Source organism: Barbus barbus (genome assembly GCF_936440315.1).
Source record: "Barbus barbus genome assembly, chromosome: 15".
Classification (NCBI taxonomy): Eukaryota; Metazoa; Chordata; class Actinopteri; order Cypriniformes; family Cyprinidae; genus Barbus; species Barbus barbus.
The window spans coordinates 7783457-7806594 of NC_136743.1; the positions used below are offsets into that span (position 1 = coordinate 7783457).

Genomic DNA, 23138 nt, shown 5'->3' on the forward strand with positions numbered 1-23138 from the left:
GAAAATCTGGTACTGTCTCTTTCTCTCTCACACACAGAATGTTGGCTGCCTCTGAAAGGGAAACTCAAAATAAAAGTGAAAAAGGCTAAATGAAAGAGCGATGTGCATGGAAGTGAAGCTATAATAAGAGAAAGAGAAAATATTCATTATGAAGCAGGTGAGACAGTGTATTTAATTATAGGCAGTCTGTGATTTTTATTTGTTTTTGTTTGCTGTGATATTCTGCTTATTTTTTACTACTACTTCACGTCTCTCATAGTAATGGCAGCATGTGTGAACAGCGCTGGACTCTGGGGCTGAATTTTATGGATCACTCCCACAGTTCTGGAACCTAAAACATCAACAGCAGAATGGGCTGACAGGTGGCTGAATCCAACACACATACACATACGACACACAAGCAAACACATGCAAGCCTGCACAAGACAGCATGTTAGCAGAAATGTGGGTGGAATTATGGGAAGTTAAGTTTTAACTTCTTGGTTTCTTTCTCTGTGGTTTCTCATTTATTTTGTGACCTTTAACCTTGTTAGAAATCAAAGGAACAAGTTATTCACATTCAAATGTTGTTTTCCTTTTCAGATTGTGTGACTTGATAATGAAATTCTGACAAATCTTTTAACATTGTTTTTTATTTTGTCAAAAATGAAGGCGAGACTTTATGGCGCATATTGATGATAATTAAATGATTGCGTATAAAACATATTGCTGACACAAATATGATGAGAAAAATACAATGACAAAGTAATTACCAAGGTACTTAATATTATTTGAAGACAAAAAGTAAAAAAATTACTTTTGAAAATGATTCAGAAAATCCACTAGAAGTAAGCATAGCACAGACAATGTTTTCATATTTGGTGAAATTTTAAGCTAAAGTTGACTGCAATTAGATGCCATTTTAGTAAAATTAAGTAATATTGAGTAATTTGAGTAAAATCGGTACAAAAGTTTGGGCTTGGTAATACGTTTATGCTCACAAATGGCTGCATTTATTTGATATTGTGGAGTGGAATACCGTTGCGATTCAAAAGAAGTGTTTTCTTATATTCCTGTGATGCAATACAACAGTCTTCAGTGTCACATGATCCTTCAGAAGTCATTCTAATATGTTGATTTAGTGCTCAAGAAACATTTATTATCAATGTTGAAAACAGTTGTGTTGCTTATCTTTTTTCCCATAAGAACAGCATTTATTTGTACTTTACAAATGTCCTTCATAAATGCTTTAATAAATAATTTATAAATGCCTTTACTTTCACTTTTGATCAATTTAATGCATCCTTGCAGAATTAAAATTAAATATTAACCCCAAACTTTTGATCAGTAGTGTTATATATAATTAAATTAGCTCTATTTAAATAATAATTGCCTCCAAAAGACAAAAATCTCTCTCTCTCTCTCGCTCTCTCGCTCTCTCTCTCTCTCTCTGTCTCTATATATATATATATATGTGTACGTATGTACACATAAGAAAAATAACACATGTGAGTAATATCCAGGTATTCCCTTTGTTGTGGGGACATTTAGTAAACCGTGAACTTTTTTGATGTTGTGGGAATAAAGCAGCTTTTAAATATCCAGTTATAATGAAAAATGTAACTGTGGTTTTAACCTGTGTGACAATGTTTGACAAATAAAAATTGTTGTTAAAAACAGCTTTTAAATCCTACTTTTTTGTTGAATGTAAAAATGCAGAAAACCAAATGTAAAGTGTGTATGGTGTAAAAATAACTTAATTTTATAACATTTTGTGTGTGTGTGTGTGTGTGTGTGTGTGTGAGAGAGAGAGAGAGAGAGAGAGAGAGAGATTTGGATGGCTGCTCTCTACTGCCTCCTGCTGTCCTGTGTTTTTTTGGGGTAGAGACATGACATGAACAAATTCATAAAGGTTTATGAAAAGGTAAGCTGCTTTGTTGGGTTTTGTGTGTATGTGTAACCAGAGAGACACAATGACATTAAGGAGAGTGAATTAAACTATGACCAGGCATTTAATTTTAAACACCCTGACCATGATAAACACAAATTAAGCACCTAACACAGGCACCTGGTCTTTCCAGGCAGAGATTCTGTAATTACGCAAATGTGTCTGCTGAATATAGAATGTCCTTCATGCCTATCTGGGCCCAAACACTCAGCCGCTGTGTGTGTGGTAATGCTTTTTCTGCAGAAGTGCTAATGTATTTTCTGTGTCGTTTTTTCAGTGGCTATTTTAGTGAAGGTTTCCTCTTTGCTGTGTTTCAGTTGTGAGTGTGTGAGTTGTGTCTGGATGTGTGTGTTGCAGCCTCCCTTTTTTTCTGATCTTCTCAGTCACTTATTCACCAGACAGCCTGATGGAGGAGGAGAGAGCGGCAGACAAAGAGAAGAGAGGTGTGTGTCATGTTCGTGATGTCTTTCTTAGCATTGAGCCATGATCTCTGCCAATAATTGCTGTAATCAAGACGCTTTAACTTGCACAGGTGTGTGAGGTGAATTTGAGAAGAATGAGTGGATCGTTCCACTAGTTCCCTATAACGTGAATCAATGAACATGAATTCTTGCATTAGCAAGGGCCTTTGAAACATAGGGACGCTGATGACTCATTTACATGTGACACATTAAAATTATGCTGGTATTAATCAGCTGTTATATATCAAAAGTGATTTATAAAACTGCGGTAATTCACTTGCAGTCAGACATACTGTATGTAAATGTGTAAGACTGGAAATGCAAGCACATGTTTAAAGTTTCGTACTCAGTACCCAGATTCAAGTTTGGTGGATTCTGACCTAGACTTTTGAGAGAATAAAGCTTCTACTGTAAACATAAAAGATTAACCTCTGCATAAACTTAAAAGCTGCAGGGTTTTATGTAATTTCACATGCTCAAAGCCTAGTTTGACCGCACTAAAGTTCACAAAAAAAAAGGAAAAGTTCACCAAAAAAAAAAAGGAAAATTTGGTCATTTACTCACCTCTGAACCTGTATGACTTTCATTTTTTCTATGAGAAATGTCTGAGTTTTTATTTATCTATGATTTGGACTTGTGTGTTCTGCAAAAGATAGAAAATCATACAAGTTTGGAACAACATGAGGGTGAATAAATGATGACAGAGTTTTCATTTTTGGGTGAAGTCTAGTTTACTACAGAACCTTATGGAATATATGATAACCAGATGTATTGGAAAAATGATTTATAAAATAAATGATATTTGTTTTTATTCTAAAAATGCTGAACATTTTTCTGTAGGTCAACTGTTATGTCCTCATTTAGATGGATGATGCGATAACATGGATATTGAGATATAGAGTAAAACACTAATATTGTTTAATCTGATTACAATTATGTTAGTGTTTTCTGTTTTAATATTAATAGATTTTTATGTTGTTGTTTTTTGAAGAAGTCTCACTGAGGCTGCATTTATTAGATCAGAAATATAGTAATGGTATTTCAATTTAAAGTCAAGTTTTTCGATTTGAATATGTTTTAAAATGTAATTTGTTCCTGTGAATTTTTTCAGCATCATTACTTAAGTCTTTAGTGTCACGTGATCCTTCAGAAATCATTCTGATTTTGAGATAAAAAGCCTTGATGTTGACCTGTTCTCATCTGATTCACATTTAACATAGAATGAGAGAAAGAGATCTGACTCTTGAACCTCAATGGGATCGTCTCAAATGTCACCCTTTAATTGGAAACCAAACACAAATGAACCACCAAAATGTACAAGGCACTCACACACAGGCTTTGGTCTATAACGGTACAGTACAGTATAGCAGCATTCACAGACTTAACCATGAAAAGGCGTGACTCAGTTTGATTTAATTCCTCCCCAAACGTGTGATGCTTTTCTTGCATAAACACTCAAATGATGTTCTGTCTTCATTCATGTCTTCACCAGTTCCTCCAATCACATCATTAGCAGTATAAGCAGCCGGTGAGAGAGTGTCCTGTGGAAGTTTAACAAGCAGAAAATGTAAGGAAGTGAGCAACGCATTGAGAAACTCCTGGAAAGTGAGACTGGGTGTCGTATGGTACAATCCCACAGCCTTTAAAAAAAAGAGCTGGCAGCGCGAGCGGGGGACGTGATGAGTCACTCTCGAGGCGCAGTCGGCCCGCTTTGATCAGCCGAGGTTAGGATCTCGCGCTGTAAAATATATGAAAAAGACGAATAGCAGGTGAGTCACGGTGACGGCACTCGAGCTAAGTGTGTTATGTTGCTAAAAATAACCTGAAAAATTCGATGAAAATGATAAAAGACTATTTCAATATAACTTTAATAATATTTGAGTTTTTTCGTTTTTACCGACATTTTTACCAGACAAGTCGCGCTTTCTTATTGAAAACGACGGATATTGTACGTTTGGAAAATATATAAAATATATAAACAATGCATAATGCAACTTACGAAATTAAAAGAAATCAATTAGCTTACTGAAACTAACAGACAAAAAACTTGTGTCTGAAGCACTTGGTAGCCTACTTTTTATTTAAATGAATAGGCCTAAATTAGTACAAATGTAAATGTTTCTGTTTTGTTTCCAATCTTTGAGGGTACCAGCGAAGGCACAGCAGAAAATAGGCCTGCTGGTTTTTTTGGAAGCGGAAGGATGCGACTAGTTTAAGTGATACTGAGATATTTCTCAAGTACGACCAAAAATAATAAATGTATGAAATCCTTGAAGTTCTGACTTTCTGTACAAAGAGGAGCTATTTAGGCTATTCTAGAGTGTTATTGTTATTTATGCCTATATTATTAATAATAAAATAATAATGATTTTGTTATTAATTTTGGTTTTGGATAAACTTATCTATTTTCTGTTTTTGAAAGCAGACAGCTAAATTATGTTCTTAAATGCTTTGTGTTCCCCCAGTGTCCCGACTGCGCGCGCTCCTCTGCGGTGCTCGAAACAAACGCTGCGCGCGGGGAGGAAAAAGAGGCAAGGAGCTCGTGACGTCGGGAAGACTCAGACACACACACACCCACACATACTCCTCCTCCTCTCTCTCTTTCGCTCAGTGTAAATACCATCTCCACCAGATGAGCGCGGTCGAACTGAATGCTTCTGTATAACATCACACAAGCTTTCAGCATCTTCACTGACTGATACAGACGTTTCTGTTGTTTATGCTTGCTTGTTTGTTTATTTGTTTTATGTGATATTGTTCTTAGATTTCAGCACTCCATATCCGGTTCTGCTATTGGAGATCCCCAAAACTGACGAAGAGGAAGGTCTTCTCGACACTCCTCCAATCCTAAACCTCACCTCTGGATATGACAAAGATTCCTGGAGTCAGTTCCTGAGGAGAAAACATACCACAGAAGACTCGCATATCGGAAAAGACTGGTCTGTACCGCGGTATGGCGTTGTGGAAAGGACTCCTTAACATTCTTGTATGTGCACTCTGGTTACGTTAAAGAGAAAAGAGCCACACCAAGACCTTTTGCAGCAACGCAGACAACGGGGGGCATTTTCTTCGTCAGACCGCGTTAAGATGCGTTGTTTTTCAGCACGCCAGCGAGCGCATGCCATGCTGTAGCGCTGCGCAGCCAAATGGCACGAGCCAGCGCCACCGAATCGCTCTGACGTTCGCGGAGCACCAGACGTATGATGATGAGCGGCAGCTGCCGTGGGACCAGTCTGCTTGTCCCGATGCGTTCTCCACTCTCCTTTCGGTTCGCCTTCACTCTTCCTCGCACACACCTGCTCGTCTTCGCTGTCTCTGGTCTAAGAACGCGCGTGGGTAAATAGAACCGCGTTGGGAACAATGGAGTTGTCTGAGGTTCGCTGTTCCAGCGCGAGCGAAGAGCTTTACACCATCAACAAGACCCCCAGCAACGGGAACCGACCGAAGCGCCTGCTGTGGCAGAACGCCGTGCGACACATCACCGAGCAGCGCTTCATTCACGAGCATAGCCCAAATCCCGCCTCACCGGACGAGCCTCACGCGCAGGGCTCGCGCAAACAATCCGCCGGCAGGACGTCGGTGAGCGACCGGCACAACAACGGCGGCACTAAAGTCTTCCCCGAGCGCTCGAGCAGCGACCTGGGTTTCCTGCAGATCGACTGCGCGCCCAGCAACTCCGACTTCTTCCTGAGCTGGGGCTACACGTACCGCGGGGTCATCTTCCCCACGCTCCGCTACGCCTTCAAGTCCAGGGACCTCGAGCGGCTGTACCAGCGCTACTTCCTGGGCCAGCGACGGAAGTCGGTGGTGGTCATGAACATTCTGGACGTGGTGACCAAGCTGACCCTGCTCGTGCTGCACCTGACCATGGCGTCCACGCCGATGGACCCGATCAAAGGAATGCTGCTCGGTTTCTTCACGGGCATCGAGGTGGTCATCTGCGCTCTGGTGGTGGTGCGCAAGGACACGAGCTCGCACGGTTACCTGCAGTACAGCGGCGCGGTGACCTGGGTCGCCATGGCCACGCAGATCCTCGCGACTGGACTGGGCTACGGTTTGCTCGGGGATGGGATAGGGTACGTGCTCTTCACGCTCTTTGCCACCTACAGCATGCTGCCGCTGCCTCTCACCTGGGCCATCGTGGCGGGACTGCTGACCTCCGCGCTGCACATCGCGATCCAGCTGCTGGTGCCCCCTCGAGCACAGATCTCCACGAATCAGGTGAAATCTATGTGCGATATTGCATCATGCCAAGTTTGGGTACAACACTGGATGTTTTCAGCGCTCGAGGCATTTAATCAAAGCGCAACGGTCGCTGTCCATCCAGCATGGTGCTGAAAGCGACATTTTAAGGTCGATCTTCGCAGACTGCATCGTGCAGTTCTGTCTGATATTGATGGCTTGTTTTTACGGTTTAAATTATAGAGGTCAGTAAAGGTCAAAAAGAGCTCGTGAATGCGGCAAAGCAGTCATATTAGAGCACTGCAGTCAAATACTCATTTCAATAACATCTGAGGAGAGCTTGAGGATTGTGAGTTCTTACAATATATTTATTAAGACATATTTGCAAAACAAATTGTATATTTACAAAAAACAAAAGTTACAAAAATAAAAGAGAATTAAAGTAATAGTTTACCCAAAATTAAAACACAAACGTCGTTTACTTCTTGTGGAACACAAAAGATATTTTGAAAAATGTCTTTTTGTCTTTACATTGAAAGTCAATGGGGTTCAAAGTAGTTTGGACACCAGTGTTCTTCAAAATTTCTTCTTTTGTGCTCCACGGTGTTTATACAGGTTTTGGTCAACATGATTAGAATTTAGGTGAACTATCCCTTATACATTGCATTGGCATGGTTGCATGTGTTTGTATCCTGATCAGCAAAGCCTCTTTTTCTCTCTGTCAGATGCTAAGAGATTCTAAATGACAAGATGCCCTTAGGTCATGCCACTCCACATGTGATCATATCACATTTAAATTTAGTCATAGTGGCACTACACTTATTTTGTTGCTTTCACCTGCACACACACACACACACACACACACAATGTACACAAACAAGCAAATGTGCTGGACACAAAAACAAGCGCACAGACACACGCAACAGTGAGGAGACAGGAAGCCGTGCGAGTTAATTATAGTGTGTAAAGATTATTCACTGTGATCACAGCAGAGAGAGGCAGACAGACAGAGTTGTTTGGTGTCCTTTCATGCACAGATTCTGGCCAGATCCAGATGTCTGTATGCAGATTCAGGTCAAAATAGCCAAACTCAGCCAATCAGACCCAAAAATGTATGTGTGTGTGTGTGTGTGTGTCCAAGCAGTGGTCGAAGATGCTGTGAGGTAGACTGTAAAAATAGCAAGCGTGGGAGGGAGATATTGAGAAGGGCTCTCTGACTCACACACTTGTCTGCCAGCATCTCTTCGTTTCCCATCTCTGTTTCCTTCTCTTTCGCTCATACTGCAAGACACACTCGCACACACACCCTCAGACCTGACCTTACACCTGTTTCGGTGTTTAGTGCTACGTATGTAGAATGTCGTCAGTGTCTGGGTAAGATGGACGTCAGGTAGCGTGCGCTTGCTTTCTTGTGCTCTCTCTGGGGTTATGGAAACTCATGCAGGGTCTCCATCAATCATTTATAAGACACTTCACAAACTCCACCAGACTAGTGTGAGAGTGTTGTGTGCAGTAGGACAGATTGTCGATAGAAAAAGTGCAGGGTGATGATGTGGGTCAGACGAGTGTTTCCTGCTTTCAGTACGAGAGGTTGCGAGTTCAAATCTTGCTTGACTGGCAATAAATACACCCACACATACATATATATCTCTTGTTACTAAGATGTTTTAAGTCTTCCGTGCTCACTGCATGCTGCATTTATTTGATCAACAATACAGTAAAACAGTAATATTGTGAAATATTATTTCAACGTAAAAGCATTGTTTTCTATTTGAATATATTTTAAAATGTAATATATTCCTGTGAATATAAAACTGAATTTTCAGCAGCTATTACTCCAGTCTTTAGTGTCACATGATACTTCAGAAATCATTACAATATGCTGATTTGATACTCAAGAAACATTTCTTTTTATCAATTTTGAAAACAGCTGTTTAATATTTTTGTGGAAACTGAAATTATTTTTAAAGAAGCATTTATTTGAAATACAAATCTTTTATAACATACTGTCACTTTTGTTCAATTGTAATGCATCCTTGCTGAATAAACATATTAATTAATGTAAAAAATAAATAAATCATAATGACCCCAAACATAGACCCTGAAGAGTAGTGTGTATATGTATACAATTATATATAATGAAATTCACCAGTGGTTATTCTGCTAGGACGTATGAATGAGAGATGAGCTAACTTCATATATTAACGGAAAATGCCCTTGAGAGCAATCGGTAAAAAAGTAATTACAAATAAAAAAGTGATGTTAGATCGGAGAAAAGCTCTAGCATCATTTGTTTGCAGACTTGACTTGGTTCAATATTTTGTATCTAATGCAATGAAATGCAGACATTTTAAATGTGACCAATATATATGTGCAAATGTTTTATATAACTATATAAGAAGTAAAGGTAGCATCTTTTGTTTCGTGTAACCGAGAAGTAGAGCACTGTTTGTGGGGGCAGCGCTCCATGCCAAACATTGATGCCCTACATATGCTGTGATCTGCCATTGACTTGAGGGAAAGATGATACGTAAAGGGTTACTCCACTCCAAAATGAAAATTTTGTCATTAATCACTTATCCCCATGTCGTTCCAAACCCGTAAAAGCTTAAATAAAACCGGGAGGCTTGTGACTAACCCATTGACTGCCAAACAATTAACACTGTCAAGGCACAGAAAAGTATAAAAAACATAGTCAGAATAGTCCATCTGCCATCAGTGGTTCAACCTTAAAGTTATGAAGCTATGAGAATACTTTTTGTTCGCAAAGAAAAAAATTCACGACATTATTCAACAATTTGTCTCCTCCGTGTCACTGTAGTGCCATTTTGGAGAATATCTGCTGGACGCAAACTGCGTACGCTGTTCTTTGTCAGCGGTGCCACAAGGATACGCTGTTTTCCTTCAAATCAAAGCGTAAACAAACGTAGAAGAGGTATCCGTGCGATGTTGTTTGTAATTGTTTGGCAGTCAATGGGACAGTCACAAGTCTACCGGTTTTCATCCAAAATATCTTAAATTGTGTTCTGAAGACGAACAAAGCTTTTACGGGTTTGGAACGACATGGGGGTAAGAGATTAATGACAAAATTATCATTTTGGGGTGGAGTAACCCTTTAATATAACAAAGTTTAGTTTAAGGGGAGGATTCGGAGTGAAATAACTTCAGACAGCTTGCTGCAGCCGCTGTTTTCAGCAGACGTGAAGAGAGAGGTCACATATTTTCACACATGTACAGAGATCAATAACAGCAGGCTGCCTGGTCAATTAAAAGTTTTTATGTCTGAGTGATTAATAATGTATTTTTCAATATAGCACTTGATCGCTGACATTGTAGATGGTCCTGCCGTGTAATCAAAACCTTCAGAACAATCGGCTGCTGCTAACAATGACAGTGTAAAGTTGTCCTGAGATCAGTATTACACTGTAGAGGGCAACACGTTCTGGATTAGTAACAGTCCGATGCATCAGGTTTGATTAGGGAAAATGCCTGAGATAGACCTCAACAGCTTCCAGCGAGAAAGCTGGATCGTCCTGGTTTTACATTAAAGAAATGGCAGAAAGCCGGAATGGAAATGCAGTGGTGAGTTTTTGGCTTCATAATAGAGCTCAGTAATATTTAATTTGACACAACAATGAGACTGTGATGGATAGAAGTAGACTTTACTGTTCAAAATAAATCTAAATACTGTTGTGTTAATACAATAATAATATCAACAACAGATCAAAATGCTGTTGTGTACTTGGGTGTCAGTTAGTAACCTTAAAAATACATCTCTCAGTAAATTGCCAGTGGAATAAAAACGCCAACATATTAAACAGATTGAATAATGAAAATAAATACAGCATCTACTCTGACCATTACAGTCATTTAACATAGATTGTGATTAACCCTGACCGCGTCAGTGAAAAGTGCTGGGAATAAAATGAGTAAAAGTGCTCTATAGGTGCAACGATTCTTCTGTATAGCACTTAAAGGTCTTAGCTTTCAGAGGAAAAGGTTGTCGGGGTTTAAAGGAATAGTTCATCCAAAAATGAAAATTAGCTATAAGTGTACTCACACTCACCTCACATCTAAGAACAGATTAAGAGCAATTTAGCATTACATCACTTGCTCACCGATGGATCCTTTGCAGTGAATGGGTGCCATCAGAATGAGAGTCCAAATAACTGGAAAAAAAAAAAACATGATTCCAGTATATTAGTTCATGTCTTATGAATCAATAATCTGTGTTTGTAATAAATAAATCCATTATTAAGACATTTTTAACTTAAAACTGTTGCTTCATGGATAAAATATGAGACCTCTATCCATAATATTGATTTTTCCATTGAAAATGTCATCTAAATCTGTATCAGGAGAGAAATATGCACAGATCAAGCAAGTGGAAATAGTCCAAAACAGTTCTAAACAAGTGTGTCAGTGGATTTGGATGTGAGATGACAACAGGGGCTGGATTTTGTTTGCTGGAGGAAGCAATAGTATGGATTACTGACTCTATTTTGTCTAGAAGTGAAAGTTTAAAGTTGAAATTCCTTGATGCATTTGTTTCGTACAAACACACAGTTTTTCACTTAAAAAGACATTAATTGATGGACTGGAGTCATCTGCATTACTTGTGGATTATTGTGATGTTTTTAATCAGCTGTGTGGCCTCTCATTCCGACGGCATCTTATTCTGCAGAGGATCCATTGGTGATCAAGTGATGTAATGCAAAATTTCTCCAAATCTGTTCCGATGAAGAAACAAAGTCATCTATATCTTGGTTGGCTTAAGGGTGAGTAAACTTTCAGCAAATTTTCATTTTTGGGTGAACCGTTCCTTCAATATCATGGCTACAGTGAGCAACACTGAAAATACAGTTATTCCCAAAGTGCATTTGCTTAGATGCTCCATGGAGACTGGCTGCATGCAGAACAGCACTTAAAAAAAACCCAAATGTCAAATTTCAATTTCAAAGTTTATCATTTGGGCATTATAATGTTTCTACTCACCGGCTAAATTATCAGTGGACAGCAGCGCATCTATTGGAAATCTCAGAGGCAGCATTTTACAACTGTAATCAACCCCAGTAATTAAATGGAGTGTTAATTAAATCTCAGTTCGGCTCCTCAGCATGGCGAAGACTCTCTGGCTGGAGTACAGTGTTGATATAAACAGTTTCATTAGATCTGTTGGTCTATGAGCCACTATGCAGTTTATTTTTTATTATTTTTTTATTTATTTGCTGCAGTCAATGGGAGTCAATCACTCTTTTAACGATTTCTGCTGCATGCTGACGGATATCACTGTACTTTGCTGAGATAATTATGGTGTTAAAGACTATAGTTGAAGTGCACTGTGTTTGTGTGTGCATGTCTGCTTTGAAGTATTTATTTAAAAGTCAGTGATTTACAGTCAGATTTGTTCTATTAATTCTCCTGCTGTGTTTAGCTGATGGACACACACACACACACACAAACACACACTGTATGAAATGTACAGTGGCCCCAAAACATATTTTCATATTTATGCTGCACATAGAAATTAATATAATTTCATAAGTAAAATACCAATTCAAAAGGCATTTATTTTAAATAATGGTAGCAGAAGCACTATTAAACCTGTTCTTATACTTTTGCCTTTATATCTCACAAATTGGACTGTTTCTCATAATTGCAACTTTACATCTAACATTTGGGATTTGATATCTTACAATTGGGACTTTTGTTCTAATAATTGCACCTTTATATTTCAGTTGCATATCCATATCTCACATTAGAGATTATTTCTTATAATAGTGATTTTGTGTGTAATAGTTGGGACTAGTTCTCATAATTGAGTCTTATGTCTCACAAGTCACAACTATTTTGATTTTTTCTCATAAGTATAACTTTATACCTCACAAAAAAAAGTTTATTTTAAACTTTGTCACAGTTACATTTTAGACCTCCATATGTTTTTTGTAAAAAAACATTTCACAAACAGATATTTCTTATGCTTAAAACATACATTGTTCCAAATTATTGACACTTTCTGTTTGTTGAATATTAGTGGATCATAGCCATAATTACTGTGATGAACTACACCTGTGGGGAACTGATTTAAAAGCTAAAAAGAGTAACTGACCATCTATATGGTTAAGAGTAATGTTCTAAGAAATGCACAAAGACTCATCTTCATTAGTCTGTAGGCTGTTCATGTTTTCATATATGGAGAGGGATTTGTGCAATGTGAGATTGTTTTTTAGGGACAGTGATTTGAATAGGAAAAGTCTGAAATAATGAGCTTTCCTATTAAAACTGTCCACATCACTGATCTCTGTGTGTGTGCGCTATTGTATATTATTACACACACATCGCTAAAGTGCATGCTGGTGTTGATTGTGTTTGTAAATATCATTTAAAATTACAAACAGCAAAGATTACAATTATTAAAAGTCATATTTTAGTCAATTTGCATGCTAGCTTGATTCTTGAATGTTGATGATGTTTACTGCATTAATTCTGCTGTGTGTGTGTGTACTGGAGGGGTTGTATTAATTAGGGCCTCTGTCTGAAATGGTAGCCCTTTAATGCCCCCACGGGACAAAAATAACCTGAAGTAATTGAAACTGTAAAGGATGGGGGGCTTGTTAATCAGTCATAAAATTTATATTCCCATGAGGGATGTGTCTCACCGACATGCACACATACACGCACACACAAATGCCTATGAGGCTTTTGTAGTAATCGGTGCGGAGACATGCTTAAACATGTTTCTGCAGTGATTGTTTTAGAGTGTTAATTATTGCAGGTGGTTACATCATACTCTCCGGAGATTTCAAGACATGTTTGGTAAAACGTGTGTATTTTTGGATTCCTCCGAGAGGCATGACAGTATATGTTCCAAATGCAGTAAACTAACAGTGTTTGTTCCCATGTCTAAATATAAATATGCACCTCTGTGTGTATAACATATTTGCTATGCCTCTGTGGCTACTTTACTGGAAAACATAAAGAGTGTATCTTATGTTGTTGGTGACTGTATATAGTCTTGATATACAATCAAAACTGCCTAATTAGACACTAATTGCACCTTGTAAATACAATATATTCACTCTGTTGAGCCCTGGAAATTTCTTAGCAGCCAGCCAATAATTCTGGAAATTACAATTTTGGAAGGCTTTATTCATCTTTGTTTGTTTTTGTTGTTGTTGTTGTTTTTTGTGGCCTAACTGTCAGTATTATATGAAAATGTGTCTACATTTATTAGAAAGCTAGTATATTTGATATCTTATTGATTTCAGAGGGCTAACTGGTTTAATCCAAATTCAATAACTTAAACATGTTGTGTTTATGAGTCAATTTGGAATCAATCCCCAATTTTCTCTGATCTCTGTGACTCCTCCTAGGGGATGGACTGGATGAGTCCTTTGTTTTGTTTGCTTGGTTTCTACTGGGCTGTGATAAGCCAGTCAAAAAAATGGAAAGCAATTGGTAATGTAGAAGAACAGCTAATCTAATTCGTGTTTTTTTTTTTTTCTAAAACAAACAAATTATTTGAAGAAAGTGACGTGTTTGTAAATGTATTTTGTTTGTTCAGTTCGTAGTTGTACATAAGATGCAAGGCAAGGAAGACAAAAAACAGCAATGAAAAATCAGCATGGTTTTAGCTTTATATAGACTCAAAATATTTTGACACAATTATCATAAGGAAATCACAGTGTGTATGAAGTTTGAATTATGCATGAATTTATTAATCTAAACAGTGACACAGTTAAACAGTTAAATAATTGGACCTGAAGCGAACAAAAAAGACAGTTTAAAAAAAAAACTCTTTGCTTTTGCTTTTAAATGAGTACATTTAAAGTAATAGCATGCTTATTAACTGTCAAATATTGTACTCTGCCTCAGTATATGACTGACATTTATTAATTTCACATCAATGTGCAATTATGTATGTGCATGTGTGTTTCTGTGTGTGTTTGTGTGAAATAGAAAGATGACATTTAGCTTCTGTCTCCTAGGGAATAATATTATGTTTAAATTAAAATAAGCATTTAAGTATTTTTCTCTTGTATGCTTATGCTCAGGGTCTAAAATTTACACTTGCCAAATGCAAAAGAAAAAAAAAAGCCTTTTGCGAGTAAATAAACTTACTTGGCAGTGGCTGGTAACTGCTAAATGAGGAAATATTCTTTACATTAATCCACCAAAATTAAAATATGAGGGGCAAAATCATGCTTTCTCTGCATCACTGTGCAGGTTCATCTTGCACGATAATGCTGGCAATGACACAGTGAACAGCAAACAGCAACATTTTCCCATTGTCGTAATGCCAAAATATATTTTTATTGAAAATTCAAGAGACCGTTTCATATTTATTGCTGGAAAATGTTTTCAGTTCACTCGCCATTAGCTCATGTTTCAAAATATTAATTTTGGACACTGTTTATGCTGTTTTTGTGTTGGAGTTTCCAGTGTGAAATTCCACAGATGGTCATATACAGCCGATAAATGGATGTAGAGTAGTTTCACCTGCAGTTTAGCTCTCTAATTGCTTAAGGTTGGTAAAATTCTCTGTTTTTCTTCTCTTTCTCTTCAGCTGTTAGCTCAGGTGCTGCTGTTCTTATGTATAAACACTGCAGGGATGTTTATCAGCTACCTGTCAGACCGCGCCCAGCGACAGGCCTTTCTGGAGACACGCAGGTGCATCGAGGCACGTCTCCGCCTGGAGACCGAGAACCAGCGACAGGTTAGTGTTCACAAACTTTAAAAGTTTCCTTCACACACACTCGCGTGACGCATGTAAACATATTTGTGGCTCACGTGCTTTAGGATGTTTCCAGGAAGTGTATGCATACTGTATGTGTGGTAAACAAAACTTCTTCAAATTGCAATGCTAACCATACTTTCTGGCAAAATACCAATTACTCCTAGTGATTGACATTTATCTGTCATACATGCCAATTAATCAGCCATTATTTGACCATTTTGGCAACTGTCTTTTTGATCAATTAAGAGAAATGTATATTCTACCGACAGCTTTGTCAGTGAAGGGTAAACCATTTCTGTTTTTAAATTTAAATAAATAATTGTATAAGTTTTTGCTATGAATTGACTTGAATTCTGTTTTACATTAGCATTGTATTGGCCTCTGCCATCAAAAAAGAAATTCAACTATTATTATGATTGTACAATATATCCATCATTGGATTGGGCATTTTGGCAGAAACTGTGGTTTCCATGGTAAATTTTTGTTTATGGTGAAGGGTTGTACAACACTACACAAAGAAAAGAAAAAAAAAGACAGTTCTGTACACATACAACTGCTGTTCAAAAGTTTGGGGTTGGTACGAATATTTCAATGTTTTTTAAATAAGTCTCTTTTGCTCAACAAAGCTTAATTTATTTGATTACAAATACAGTAATATTATAAAATATTATTATAGTTTAAAATTTCTTTTTGAGTATATTTAAAAATGTAATTTTATTTATTTCTGTAATGGCAAAGCTGAATTTTCAGCAGCCATTACTCCAGTCTTCAGTCATGATCCTGATAATATTTATTATTATCAGTGTAAAAACAGTTGTGCTGCCTGATTTTTTTTTTTTTATTGAACATGTGATAATTTTTTTCAGGATTCTTTGATAAAAAAAAGTTCAAGGAACAACATTTATTTGAAATAGAAAACTTTTGTTACAGTTTAAATGTATTTACTGTCACTTTTGATCAGTTTAATACCTCCTTGCTGAGGAAAAATATTCAGTTCCTTTCCAAAAAATTCTGACTGACCCCAACCTTTTAAAAGTGTGTGCACACTCATGCACAAACGTAATGTTGCTATATCACACTCCTTCACCAGCAATGGGCCGCAGTGAGAGTAATTGATTTAAAGATGAGAACAGCATCTCATGGGGACAGAAAGGTTCCGAGACTCCTTAGGGAATCTCTCTCCGTCTCCCCCCTCCCCCCATCCATCTCTTTCTCTGAGAGCTCTCCGGCTGTTTGCTGAAGTGGGTTTTATTTGCCAGTCAAGTGGAGCCCATGCTGGTACCACTGTGTGTGTGTGTGTGCGCGCGCTTGCATTTCCTCTTCTTTCGTATGTCCATCCATCCAAATTTCCCCTGCTTTTAACCCAGCCAGTGGTGAGAGTACAAACTCTGGCTTGTTGAATGCATATTTGCAGTGCCTGCTCTTTATCCATGCAGCATCACAAAGGTGAATTATAGGTGAGGTGTGTAATTTTTTGATATTTGAAAATACTTTCTCCTACCTCAGCCAAACTAATATGGAGAGGCAGCTGTTAGTTATATTTCTCATAAAAATTGCAAACGCTGTGATTGCTGTTTCTTTATGCATCTGACCAGCCCAACACCACAATATTGGCTCAACCAATGGCTTGGTTTTCGAGTCCAACCAATGGAAGACTGGGAACTGTTTGTCAAATCAATTTACACACTTCAGCTTTAATGTATTTGGCAGGCATATGTTCTTGTAAAAGCACATTGTACTGAATTATAAATATATTAAAATTTTTGGGAAATTGTTGGACACTGTTATGCATTTATATTTAGCCCTGTGTGCTGGATGCCTGGGGTTATTTGATTGACCAGTGAACCATTAAGGGAACTAACACTGGATAAAAATGACTTGAAGCTGTAAAAAGAAACTGTATCACATTGTAATTTGTTGTGTTAAATAATAAAATAATGCAAAAAACTGTTTGCTAATGAAATTCTACCTTATCATTTGAAAGTAGTTTAAAGGTAAGACTGGTAAACTAGTTGAATTTGTAAACAGGTTAAAACTAAAAGGGAATTGATGTGTATAATATGAAAATGATGTTTTTGTGTAAGTGTGCATTCATTGACTGAATGATTTAAGCTCATGTTTAATGAAGCACATTACCCATGCTGCACCTGTGTTAGGAGCGTCTGGTCTTGTCGGTGCTGCCGCGCTTTGTAGTGCTGGAGATGATTAACGACATGGCCAACGTGGAGGACGAGACCCTACAGCACCAGTTTCACCGTATCTACATTCACCGCTATGAGAACGTGAGGTAATTTATTCCATTGTGGTACAGTCATCATGAGTTGAATAGAAGAGAGTCAAATGGAATTGAATCAGTCATCCGCCATTAAGGCTCGGTCGCCCACCATTCCAGCTCTGTCACCCGCTGTTATGGCTCAGTCATCCTTGATTATGGCTGAGTCACTCTCTTTTATAACCCAAATAAGTAGCCCAGTTAAGCACAGTCAGTCACCATAAGAGCACCAAATAGGCCCTAAAAATGCCAGTTCATGGCCATTTGAGCCTAAATGAAGCCATTTTGGCCATTTTTAATGGCTTGCCCTTATTTTTACACTATTTACTAAATTGTTTTTTAAAGGCATCACTTGCTTACCAAGGTTGCATTTATTTGATCAGAAATACAGTAAAAACAGTGATGTTTTATATGTAAAATATTGTAGCAATTTGAAACTACTGTTTTCTATTTTACTGTATTTTAAATAGAATTTATTCCTGTTATGGCAAATATCAGTCTTCAGTGTCACATGATCCTTCAGGCAATATGCTGATCTGGTGCTCAAGAAACATCTCTCATTATTATCAATGGCCACATACCCACTGCAGCTAAATTCGGTTGTCAGTTCACCTTTTACTCCTTAATGGCGTTCTGTACACACATAATTCACTAAAATGCGGGAGTGACAACTCCCAAAAAATACAGGTGGTGACAATAGCATTTACAGAAATTCTACGCTGTGTGTACGGAACTGAACTGAACAACTAATTGTTAATGATGCATTTGAACGTGCATCGGTGTCTTCGTCTGTGTGTGTGATGCAAGAAAATAACCATGAAAGAAGTCTTAACTTAGCACAGGGCTAGCTGCACTCATGAACCCTGTGGTAAAGTGTCAGTGTTGCCCGATCTTCATAGAAAAAAACAACAACAAACAAGGACTAGCACAAAAAACACTAAAACACCCAAATGCACCATAAACACCAAATATTTATAACACCAAAAAAAATCTCATATCCACAACAGATCACTTTATTAATTTCATAAAGTGCCTATCTTTATGAGATAAAACCACACAACATGCTTAAAACGCTTGTAAATATGAGGACATGGCAACACTGCAAGACAGCGCTCTCTAAAGCAGCCTCCCGAGCATTAACACAATGCAGCACGTCTATCAGCGGTAGTTTAGTTAAAATCGACGGACAAAAAGAGTCTTTAGTCAAAAAATGGCACATAACAAACGGCTAAACCTTTATTCATTCCCGCAAGACGACAGAATGTTGCTTGCTATGGCTACAAATGCGGGAGTGAGTGCTGTTCTGTACACACATGGAACGATAATTTACGGGACTCACTCCTGCATTTAAATGCGGTTGTCACTCCTGCAACTTGTAGTGTGTACATGGCCAATGTTAAAAACAGTTGTACTGCTTGAAATTCCCTTTGAATTTTGGATAAATTGAAAGTTCAAGAGAACAGTATTTATCATTTATCTGAGATAGACATCTTTTGTAACATTATGAATGTTTTTACTGTCACTTTTGATCAATTTAATGCATTGAAAAATTACTAACCCTAAATATTTTATCAGTAGCTTGCATAGCTAGTATATTTAAACTTATTAGTACAATTAGCTTGTATATTTATGAAGTTTTGCCTGTTTATCTTGGATTAAAATTCACTGATTGGCTGTAAAATGTTTGGGAAAATTGTCGTGATTTTTCTAGCTGATCTATGTGCATGTGTGTTGTGTGCAGTATTCTCTTTGCTGATGTGAAGGGCTTCACCAATCTCTCCACTACACTCTCCGCTCAGGAACTCGTTCGAATGCTCAATGAACTCTTTGCACGCTTTGATCGACTGGCACACGTAAGTGACCTAACACACATACAGTATATGACAAATCTGCAAGCCACATCACAGTGTCATTTTGGGGTCCTTGAAATAGCAGTTGGAAATTAATTAAGTCATGCTGTTTGTATCTTGGATATCACAATTAGTCTCTGGCTTGTGTATATTTAATATTGTTTGTTTGATATCCAAGTGTTGCCATGAAATGCTGATGGTTCTGTAAGAAGATTACCTTGCCATTTAAAACAATTAGCATTTTTAAGTTGAGTAGTTCTTCTACTTAGGCGTTACATCTCATGCTTGTCTAAAAGGGTCATGAACTAAGAAACCAAAATTCCCTCTTTCCCTGTCTTATCTTTTGACATATAAGAGGTCAGATCTCAAAACTTTGTCATTAGTCTAAAAACAGTTTATATTGAAGACAATCTGCTAAAACGACAGCTTGTGGTATGTTCTACTTTATGATGTAATAGTGTGGATTAGCACTGCCTCCGCAGAGGAAGATCAACACCTGCTTCTACATCACTGCCTGATTAGTCCCGCCCACCGATTCGTGCATGTAGTGTTTACGAGAGAAGCGAACGCGCAGGTCTACGCAGATCTTGATTGATTGATTGATTAACTTTATTAATCCCAAAGGGAAATTCACATGTCACAGCAGCTCATCACAAAAAATAAATAAAAAGGAAAAAAATAATTCATAATACAATATTTCATACAGCCCCCTCGTTTCAAGCATGATAATACACTCTACACTATATTATAAATACAATTGAAAATAATCCATCAGTCATCTAATATGACATTGATTATATAAGCTAATGGCTGTTGGTAAAAATGACTTTTTATATCGTTCTTTATGACATCAGGGCTGAATTAATCTTGAGCTAAAAGTGCTCAAAAAGATGCTCCGAAGACAACAGGACGCTGTGCAGTGCCAAGTTGTGGAAAAACAGTGTTTGCGTTGCCTTCCTTCTGATCCCAACATTAGAAAAGACTGAATGAATTTTATTTTTAATGAAGAACAAATTCATTAAATAGTTGATCCACTTGAGCATTTCAGCCCAAAAACTCGGATCTTGTTCACAAACTTGTGTCTTATCCTTCTGTAATAATCCTTCAGTTTAACCAGTTGAAATCAGTCTGCACTGATTTATTACACTGTTTTTGTATGACTTCTGTGGGACACAAAAGAGGATATTTTAAAGAACTGTTTTTGTCCATACATTTTAAGTACATACAAAGTAACCCCAGTTGACTTGCATTGTATGGACAAAAAACTAACAGAATGTCTTCTTGAGAAAGCTATAGGCTTGGAACGACATGAGGGTGAGTAAATGATGACAATTTAAATTTTTGGCAAACTATCCCTTTAAGTCATTGTCATTCAACACACCTTTCTATGTAAATTATGCTTATTTTAGTGCTTTATTCACATAAGTCAGTGCTGTTTACCTAAAAAATTGCTGTTACACTCCTGCTTCGCTTGCACATATTTAATGCAGGATGTGTGAAACAAAGAGAAGTGTTATATTTGTGTGCCAAGGGCAGTGCCAGCATATCTTGGCTTGGCGTTTATAGTGGCACCAGATAAACTGAGTTCAGTTAGAGTACAGAGGAGGTTGAAATATGTGCCGGCTCACCCTGCAGTGTACTGATGTGCTAAATGCCTGTTGCAAAGGCACATAAATAAAAATGTTGTGGCCGCGTCCCCAACATTAATGACATTGATATATGAGAGGATGTGTGTTAGCGCAAGGGTACAACTGTCAACAGCTAGTGCAAATCTTGATAGCTGCCCTTGGAAGAAAGAACAACATTACTTACACACATTTATACGGGCAGATTGATTTTGTGTAATTAACAAATGTGTTTTTTTTTTGTTCTGTTGTTCACAATGGAGGAGGAAATAAATGCATTATGAAGAATATTAAACTCCATCCTCGTGCTGCAACTCTCCAGTAATCTTATTCATGAGTCAGTACAATAATCATTGGAGATTAACCAACCATAAAGTGGCTTGCTGATGCATAATGCAGATATTCAAATGTGGCATATGTGTGCTTGCAGATGGTTGTATCAGTATGTCATATTTAAAAATCCTTGTGTCCTTGCGCGTGTTTGTGTGAATCTGCCGTCTCACTCATGCGAGCAGGCCTGGTGTTGTATTAAATTTTGCTGCAGTGTTTATCGTGATGAGCAGTATTAATTTTCTTTCCCGATGGCAATGTTTATTCAGAGATTTGACGTGTGCGGTTAGTGCTGTACTGGTTAACTGTGCGGTTGAGCTGTCGCATTCAACATTTACAGATGTAATGGTTTTGATTGCTTGCGTCATGCCACATCCTGACAACATTTTGAACGCCAAAGACCCTGTCTTACAGTAGCATTATCTTCCATAAATCTGTCTCGCTCTCTTGCTGTCTGTCTCTTCCAAGCTCTTTATTTTTCTTCTATGGCCTCACATTGCCTAATGGGAAATGTACATTAAGCATTTCGTTAGTTGACATATGATCTAAACGAGTGATATAGAAACACTAAACATCTGACAAAAGTTGGTATATTTTTTTAACTTGTGCCACAGAAATACCCTGTTTTTGGACATATACCCTGGTTATGCCATGATATTTAATGAATTACTGTATATTGGAGTACTATATTATGTTATCACTATGTCTGTTCCCTTGGAAACTAATCCATGGCCTTGATGTTGCAAGCAGCATGGTCTAGCATTTGACCTACAGAAATCTATGAATAATATGAGTATGGTAATCATTTGCTACTAATGGTACACTACCATTACATTTTTTTTAAAGAAATTAATACTTTTATTCAGTAAGTGTGCATTTAATTGATCAAAATTGATGGTAAAGACATTTATAATGCCTTAGAATTTCTATTTTAAATAAGTGGTGTTCTTTTGAATTTTCTATTGAGAGAATCTTAAAAAGACTATCACAGTTTCCACAAAAACGTTTTAAAGCATTTATAACAATCAAAAATATTTCTTGAGCAGCAAATCCGAATATTAGAATGATTTCTGAAGGATCATGTGACACTGAAGACTGGAGTAATGATTACTTATAAGCTTCACCATCACAGGAATATATTTTAAAATACATCAAATACAAATTATTTTTTAAACCGTGATAATATTTTAGAATACTGCTGTAATTTTGCTCAAATAAATGCACCTTGGTGAGCATAAGATACCTTAAAAAAAAAAACATGAAACCAATCCCAAACTTTTGAACAGTTGTGTGTGTATATAAAAATACCATGGTATTACCATCTGATACCTTCAATCTTCTACCACAGTACTTTTTCCATAAGGCTCAACCCAACTAAGAGCAGGTTTAAGTTTAATTTAATGGGTTCTTTATTAGTGTCATGCCGTAATGTTGATGTTTTGAGTATGGAGTGTGTTCTTACACTAGCATTTAATGCTAGTTTCTGTGTTTATATCCATTAAAATGGCCCACGGTTTGGTATTGATTATGCAAAAGGCATTCACTTAGCTTGCAGCACTTAGCCTGTAGATTAGCACTAGTACTTCAAACATGCTATCATGAGTCAGTCCAGAGCTAATCAGGCTGTAGGTGGTGTTTTTAGCGATTGACAATTGACAGTTACGGGCGTAACGACTCTTTGTTTCCATACAGCCGTTTACTGAGCTGTGAAAAGACGTTAATAGGGCAGTAGGCATGAGTAATGGATCTCAGAG

At 37.5% G+C, this 23138-nt stretch overlaps 1 protein-coding gene across 2 annotated transcripts in view; it reads left to right on the forward strand.

Annotated features, from left to right (window-relative positions):
- Positions 1-4997: 4997 nt before the first annotated feature.
- LOC306880858 (adenylate cyclase type 8-like) overlaps positions 4998-23138 on the forward strand; it is a gene marked incomplete at its 5' end in the record, with an annotated part of 58108 nt that continues 39967 nt past the window's right edge. Inside the window, 4 exons of one of the 2 annotated variants that reach the window (XM_079434654.1) lie at positions 4998-6609; positions 15137-15286; positions 17464-17594; positions 19321-19432. In XM_079434654.1, coding sequence (XP_079290780.1) covers positions 5749-6609; positions 15137-15286; positions 17464-17594; positions 19321-19432 — 1254 coding nt within the window. The remainder of the gene's footprint in view (positions 6610-15136; positions 15287-17463; positions 17595-19320; positions 19433-23138) is intronic. The other variant, XM_079434653.1, reaches the window with a different exon arrangement.